This window comes from Echinops telfairi, unplaced genomic scaffold (genome assembly GCF_000313985.2).
Source record: "Echinops telfairi isolate 266 unplaced genomic scaffold, ASM31398v2 ScPeMD7_2;HRSCAF=8, whole genome shotgun sequence".
NCBI lineage: Eukaryota > Metazoa > Chordata > Mammalia > Afrosoricida > Tenrecidae > Echinops > Echinops telfairi.
Window position 1 is genome coordinate 75820092 of NW_022103898.1, and position 7877 is coordinate 75827968.

The 7877-nt window shown below is 50.7% G+C and overlaps 1 protein-coding gene across 3 annotated transcripts in view; it reads right to left on the minus strand.

Annotated features, from left to right (window-relative positions):
* Positions 1-5843: 5843 nt before the first annotated feature.
* The window catches only part of KIF5A (kinesin family member 5A), a 34233-nt gene continuing 32199 nt past the window's right edge, over positions 5844-7877 (minus strand). For all 3 annotated transcript variants that reach the window (XM_004700515.4, XM_045290455.1, XM_045290471.1), the window contains 3 exons: positions 7642-7669; positions 7038-7152; positions 5844-6057 (listed from right to left, as the gene is read on the minus strand). In XM_004700515.4, the coding sequence (XP_004700572.1) occupies positions 7074-7152; positions 7642-7669 (107 nt within the window). In that variant the 3' untranslated portion in view covers positions 5844-6057; positions 7038-7073. The remainder of the gene's footprint in view (positions 6058-7037; positions 7153-7641; positions 7670-7877) is intronic.

Here is a 7877-nt window from a genome sequence, read left to right on the forward strand (position 1 = left end):
TTGTTCTAGGTGCTGATGGCCCTTCTTGGGTCGAAACAGCAGACAAGGTCGTTCCTGCGGTTGAGGAGTTGGGGAGCCTCAGCTCTGGTTGACCCAAAGAGAACGCGGCATGGGAGAGGAGTGTGCCGCAGAGCTGTGTGCCGTGATGCCAGTAACACGCCCGCAGAGGAAGGCCTCCAACAGCAGGCTCTGAAAGGCCCAGTGCAGCTCAGGACTGTGGGAGAGCGTTTTTTGTTTGTTGTAAGGTACCACTATGCACAAAATGTATGGAGGCAAAGAAATAACGAGTCCGATTCACCTGAAAGATTCCCGGGGGTGCAGCGGGTTAAGCATGGGACTGTTATCCTAGGGTTAGCAGTTCAAATCCACCTCTCAGCTCCCAGGAGAAAGACAAAGGTGCCCCTGCGTATACAGAGTTGTCTCAGTAACCCTACAGAACAGTTCTACTCTGTTGGGGGGTCGCCGCGAATCGGAGTGGACTTGATGGGAGAAGGTGAATAGCCTAAACAAAGTAAAGCTGGACCTGGGAAGAAGTCCGATGACCCCTTTGGGGTTTCAACATAACTGACTGAGCTTCTAGAAGAACTAGGGAGCCCTGGTGACATAGCGGACTGCTAGCCACAAGGTCAGCAGTTTGAAACTACCAGCCGCTCTGTGGGGAAAGATGAGGCTTTCTACTCCTGTGGACAGTTACAGTCTTGGAAACCCACTGGGGTCGTTCTACCTTGCCTTCTAGGGTCACTATGCGTCAGAAACAGGTTGGGGCCAGTTATTTTATCCTAGAAGAACTACTCGGGCATTACTCTGGAGGGACAGGTAGGCTGCAAAAGTCCAGGCACAAGTTGATGGATCATTGGCTGTTGGGGTGGCAAGAAGATGACATAAAGATACCATTTGGTGTTGATTTGGAAAGTGCTTAGTGGGGGTGGGGCTTGAGGGAACAGGAGGCATTGGGTATGAATTCTAGGCTTCTGGCTAAGGTGGGATGAAATGAACAGCAGGTTTTTGGGGAAAGATGTTTGTTTGCAACATTATTATTGTTACTAGGAACACGTTTGAGGTGCCTGAGGACAACTGGATGGATGTTCTTATTGCTCAGCAAAGCGGGCCAGACTGGAGAAAGTGATGGAAAGATTGATGTGGACTCTGTGGGCCGGGGTGACGTCATGTCATAGAGTGACACAGGAGAGGCCAAGCGAGAAAGCAGTACTTAAGGGAGGGGATGACCTAAGAGCAAGAGGCTAGCAGGGTCACAAACACCAAGGGAGTCGGGTTTCAGGGAAGGAAGGAATGTTGATCGTGTCAGATGTCACAGAGGTGAGGCAGGACCAGGACAGAGAAAAGTCCGTTGTATATAAAGTAACTAATGACCTTTGGGAAAACAGTTTCGAAGAACAAAAGCCAGGTCAAGGTGGGCTTAGTAATGAATGGGAGGTGCGGTTGTTAGATGATTGAAGTTGACAAAAAGTGTAGGGGTGGAATTCAACCTGTCAATCAAGTCACAGCCTGATGATGCCTCCTTAGGGATGTGGCCTTCTAAAGGGCAATGAGAGGGGAGGGCAGGGGGGGCGGGGGGGACTAGGCACCTCCCTCTCTGCCCCTTCAGCTTCTGCTCCCTGGGACTCTACCACTGACCCTGAGGGCAGGGCGAGGGCTGCTGGTGCCCGGCCAGGTTTCCACTGACCTTGGGTCCCCACCAGCCTGGGAGCTTCCTGCATTCTGCATCACTGCCTGTGGCTGCGTGAGTCTGAAGAGGGACTTGTGGACTAGTATCGGACTTAGGGACTTGCATAGGCTGGGCTGGGATCCCTTCTTGATATATAATTGATAGAAAGCTTGTTCTGTTTCTCAAATTGTAACCTGGTCTAACACAGTGGGAATGGAAAGTTTGGAACTTTTTCAGGATTGTAAGCTTGGTTGTAAGAAAATAGGTAAGACAGGAAAGTAATTTACAGACACAGAAAAGGTGAATTGCCCAAATCGGACCCACTCTTAGTTACTTAAGATATTGGAGTTCTGTACAAGTATCCAGAATGAAGGCTCTAAAAGGGGACTGACTCACTTGAGCTTTTAGGCAGAGAAGGGGAAGTTATATCACCTGTCAGAAGGGAGAAAGGAAAGGATATGTGCAAATATAGGTAATTGTGTAGGTGTGAGTTAAGCACTGGGTTAACTCACGAGGTTGATAGTTGATAGTTCAAGCCCACTGGTTGCTTCAAAAAAAGGGAAGAACAAGACTGTCTACTCCTGCAAAAACTTAAGGAGCAGTTCTCCTTGGTCCTATACCAAAACCAAACTCTCTGCCATCAAGTCAGTGCTGACTCATAGCGGCCTCCTGTGGGCTCTGAGACTGTAACTGTTTACGGGAGTAGAAGGCCCAGTCTTTCTCCCAAGGAGCTGCTGGTGGTTTCAAACTGCCGACCATGTGGATCACCACCAAACTCATAACACTATACCACCAGGGCTCCTGTATTGTCCTATAGGGTCTTCTTATGAGTGAGAATTGACTCACGGCAGGTTTGGGCTTAGGGTCCATGTGGGGGCAGGATGAAGAATTGGGTGCTCATTCACTTTAATTTTCCCTTTCCAGCAGAAGAAAAAGTTGTTGCCTAGGAGGAGAAGGTAGGGAGTGAGGGTGAGTCCGGTTGCTCCGGAAAGTGGGAGAGGAAATGAAACAGGGGCATTGTGGGATATAAAACCCCGTTTCTCTCCCCCAAATATATGTCAGACCTAGAGCACTGCTTGCAACTAATGGTAAATGATTGTCAAGTTATCTCCCTGAAGACTCCAGCCATCCAGACCCTATTTTCTGCCTTGCCATGGGGGGCTCACTCCCTGCTGGTAGGACAGTGGATTGCGTTCCCTGAAAGGCTCAGATAAATCAAGTCTCCAACTCAAGGACAATCAAGGGTAGGCCACCATCATGAATCTAGGATCCACCCTTCATGTCACACGTCTCTTTAATCCCTCCTCTTCCTATAGCGTGTATACCCCTAGATGGACATCCCCCCCTTGCTGTATTACCTACAGTACAACCCCTTCCTGTGACGTATGTCTTTACCTGTAATGGGGATTGCATGCCCCCCAAAGATATATAAGCCCTGGTTAGAAATAAATCGCTCTCTTCTCCACTCTCCGCCGCCCGAGCTGCGCGCAGACCTGGCTGGTGAGATCATGGCGGTCCAGGTGAGCATGCTACCATGAAATGTGTCTGACTCCTTTATTTTCTCTTTTCGTATTCTCTCTGACTTTACTAAAATCTTTATATATCATAACCATACAATTGTGCCGACCGGGTCCGTGACAGTGTGAGGGGCTGGATGGTTTCCCCCACAGGGCATCTGGAAGGAATGGTGAGCAGCACTGAGGGCCTGGTTGGAAATGCCGGGTCTTGGTTTTTGTTGTGTGACATGGGGTCGGTTCTGACTCTTGGTGACCCTCTGGGACTGTTACTCGGGTCTCCTAGGCTGGAATCTCAATAGGGCAAATCTCTAGATCTTTATTCTCAAGAAGCTACTAGTGGGTTTGTGCATTAGCATTCAAGCACTTAGCCATCTGGCCATCAGCATGCCTTAGTTTTGAGTTGCCCTTTTTTCCTCCGTGGTTGTGCGATCTTCTGCATTCACTACAGAAGCTCTGAGGAAGGGGCAAAGAGACTGCTGCTCTACGATGGGATGGGTGTGGAAGGGTGACTGTGTAGATGAATTGGGGCTGGGAGAACTGAGGAACCGGCCAGGAGGAGATGGAGAGAGGCCCTGGAGAGGGCAGGAGTGGATGCTGGAGCTGCGATGATGGTCTGGGTGGGAAATGAAGGACACAACTAGAGAACGTTTGCCTTAAAAATGACAACTAACCTAGATGTCAGCAAATCCACTTCAGGAAAAACAAATGGAAAAGTTTTAATGAGATAAATACATTTATTAACATGAGAAGAGCTCCAAGACATATTGCTAAGGAAAAAAAAAAGCCCCAGGTGAATACATGTGTAGAAAAACATCTGGAAGGCTATGCATTGCGTGGCTAAATGCCATTGCCTACAAAGAAGGGAGAGGAGGGTGGCGATAAAGCAGATTTACAACACTGTACAGTCATCATTGAATTTTATTTTAAAGGTATTTATATACATCAAGTAAATACACAGTGGGGTTTGTGTGGTTTAGTGTGTCTAACACGCTGGCATGCAACATTTTGGCAGATGTGAGTGGGCAGGCCAGGTGTCCCTTGTGACCCTGGCTCTCTGGAAGGAATGCCTCGAGGGTGAGGGGGGTGAGGGGGGTGCATTATGAAGCTTGTGGTGCAGGGTCTGTGTGTGTGCCGTTTCGTGGTTGAGGAAATGAATTCTATTTCCCTTACAACTTGTGAAAGAGAAGGCTGCCCCTCGGTGTCACCTCTCTCCTCACCGGCCCTACACCTTCACATTTCCGTATGTTTTTTCTTCTGCAAAAGAATCCTTTGCTGGCATGATTACATAAAACCCACTGGGTTTTTGAGTGCCCTGGTGGCTAATGTTAGTTGAAGTCCCTTTTGTTGATATGCCTCTAAGCAAGTGACTCAATGGTGGATCAGTGTATTCACACCCACTGTTATTTTCACCCTAATTGCTAAAAGGGTTCCAACAGGAAAAGGGCACAGGGACTTTCCGCCTGTAGGTGTCACACACCAAGAAAGCCCGTATTTTACCAGCTGGCACGCACACGAACATTCTTTCCTGACGTAGAAGAATCTAGGTGTTGGGTGCCTGGTGGCTTGGGGATCCTGTCTTCTGCAGCAAATAGGACTGGCTAGCTGGACACAAGGCTTTCCTGATTGGGCTGGCTAGCGATATCCATTCTCCTCCCTGGGAAACCACTTGAGCACCAAGTGGACGGAGAGGACTCTGCGACCAAAGCATCAGTCCCCTCTGGTGCAGGGGCCCCGGGGCTGAGCTAGTGAGTGGAAGAGCTCCTTCACCTCTGGAGAGGCTGCCCTGCCCCTTTCTTTAAAGTGCACTTACTACCAGATGGGAGCAGTATAGAAGAAACTCTGTGGGCCACAAAAAAAAAAAAAAGGTAGATTGGGGAAAATCAGGCCCCTGCTTGAAAGGAAGGCATCAAATGATCAATGTTTGCTAGGAACTGGAAGCCCCGACGGAGCGGTGGAGAAGGGAGGGACCGAGAAAGGAATCGGGCCCCGTCCTCCGCCAGAGGGCCCTGGGCAACAAGAAGCTGACCAAGGCGGTTCCTGGCTAAACCCAAGGAACCGATCCTTCAGACTACACGCACCTATAACCATCACCCCAGACAGTTGAGCAAACCAGCTGACAGACTATTGGGAGGGGGCTGCCTCCACCAATTTTTGAGACTATTTTGAATCAACTCTGGGTTCTGGCTGCAAGCTGTGGGGTAAAAGGTGTCAGAGGAGATTGGATGAGAGAGCGGAGGGGCCATGTTCTCAGTTCAGAGGAGAACAGATGAGGGAGGCAAAAGGCCAACTCATTCCAGAGCTAAGCCCCTGGACTCGCTCAGCTGGGTGTATGGAGAAAATTACACATCTAAGCGCTAAGTTCTTCCAACGGACCCCTCCCTGTGCTCTGTGCGAGAAGGGAGGGCGGAAGAGCCTATCTTTGTGTCTTCTTAGGATGCAAGACATTCTGCTTAAGGCTTTGTGTGTGTGTGTATGTGTGTGTGTGTGTGTGTGTGTGTAAGAGCGCGAGGAGCAGAGCCCTCTAGCTCCTGTTTTGTTTGTTTTTAATCATCTCCATGACCTCTACTCAGTGATTGCCACCACGTCGTGTGAGAGACGAATATATGAGAGAAAAAGGAGAAACATTCACCCTCCTCCCTATTTCCCCAATAGGAGGGTAGACTATGCTTAGAAATCGCTAGATACATCATCAGATACCTGGAGAGTGGGACAGAGAGGGGAGACGGAGCAGCAGCTTTGATAGCTAGATACAGAGTAAGGAAGAGGAGACATCAAACATAGTACAGTCAGACAACAAGGTTGGGGAGGGAGTTAGTATCAGAGACCACGGGTTTGCAGCATGCTGAGAGGAGAGGCCTCAGTCCCTCTTAGAAACTGGGGAAGAAAGAGAAAGAGTGTGTGAGGCGCCGTCTTGCAGCCCAGCCACTGCGCTGTTGGCTCCAAAGGAACAGGGTCGGATCTGTACAGGCTTTGGCTTGTGGTCCTGTTTCTTTGACACCAACACAGAGATACCCATCGCCAGCCCCTCCCTAAGAGCTCCCTCCTCCTCCTCCTCCGGGCTTCTCTGCTCCTCCTGCCTTTCTGCTGTGTGCCCAGCCTGCTATCCTGGGCAAATTCCCGGAGAGGACGCAGCCCAGCTCAGACACTGGCCACATGCTCCTCTTTCTCATTCCCCAAGAACCCACAGTAGGCAACACAACAGGATCCCGGTGCCCAGTTCTGGGCCCTACAGCAACCTCAGTGAAGACGCTGGTGACTGCAGGACCTGGACGAGCCTGCATTGCTGGGGAGAGGGCCAAGGGGCAGAGGTGGAGAAGGAAGGAAGGGGCTGGGAGGTGGGGAGAAGGCTGCACCCCACCTCCACGGAGCATGATGGGAAGGGAGTGCTAACATTGAGGCTAGGCTGGGACAAAAGGTGAAGCTGCCAGGGGCCCTTACTCAAGCTTACTACTGGTGGAACATACTATGCTATGCAGCAGGCAGGAAACGGGTCTCACAGGGAAGCGTTCTTCCATCAGAAAAGACCCGGCCCTCAGGGTAGAGACAGGACTGGGATGATCTCCCAAGGGCCCCTAATCGCCACATTCTGTCCTGCTCACGGTTTATAAGTGACAGTGACCTCTAGTGGCAGCAAGATAGTACTGCGGTTACTGCAGTAAAGTGTCTAAGAAGGGGAAGGAAGGCATTGTCCAGAGGACACAGCGCATCACAGATATAGCTTGGAGGAGGGGAGAGCAGGAGGTGAGGGGTAAGAAGACCTTTTTGACGTGGTTTTTTAAAAAAAGGATCAAAGAGGCTGAAGGATGAGAAAGGAAGCAACCTGAGGCTCGTCTGAGGAAGCGGCCTGAAGCTACCTGAAAGTGCAGGTATGCAGCCGTGGGCCTGGGAGATTAGCTGGCGGCAGTCTCTTGGTGGAGAGGGAAAAGCTTGGCCGGGTCCTCAGCCTCATAGCCGCATGGCAGGTCACTCCTGGAGGGGAAGGAAGAGATGGCCACAGTCAGACGGCATGGTCTGCTCAGCTCGAGAAAGGGAAGCGTCCCTGGAGGGTTCCCGGCGCTAGAAGCATTCCCGCGAGAGCAAAAAGGGCTCGTGGTTCTTGTTTGGTGGGAACACAGGCAACATCGAGGCCAGAGAGAAGGCGCTGACTTGTCCAAGGTCACAAAGTTCCCCCAAAGTGGGAGAGAAATCCAAGTCATCACATCTGTATGGCATTTCCCCCCGCACTCCAAAACCAGAACAGGGAGAAGCCACAGAAGGACATGGATGAAGACATTTCCCAAGGCAGGGGATGACTCAGCTCTCCTGGAAAGGACACAGTGACAAGGGACAGGCTTTCTCTCCTCCCACATCCCCAACCCCACGGACCCAGGGAACCTTTAAGGAAGGGGAAATGCAGTCATTGTAGCCATATCTTCTAACCCCACTCAGACCACCCGAGGGCAGTGGGGACTGGTGTACCTGTTGTCATTGATGTCTGTGGCGTTTCCTGCAGAGATCCATAATTGAAAATCCAGTTTTAGAGGAAGAAAACAAGAGATGGGGCATTAGCAAGAGTCGTCCCAAACCCTCCCTCACCCCCTTCAAGAAAACGGTGAGCCTGTGGCGTAGCTACCTATGGGGCTGTTGACCAAACCCCTAAATAAGAGGCTGAAGGATGTCTGCTTGAGGAAAAAGCCTCCCTGACACACACTCCC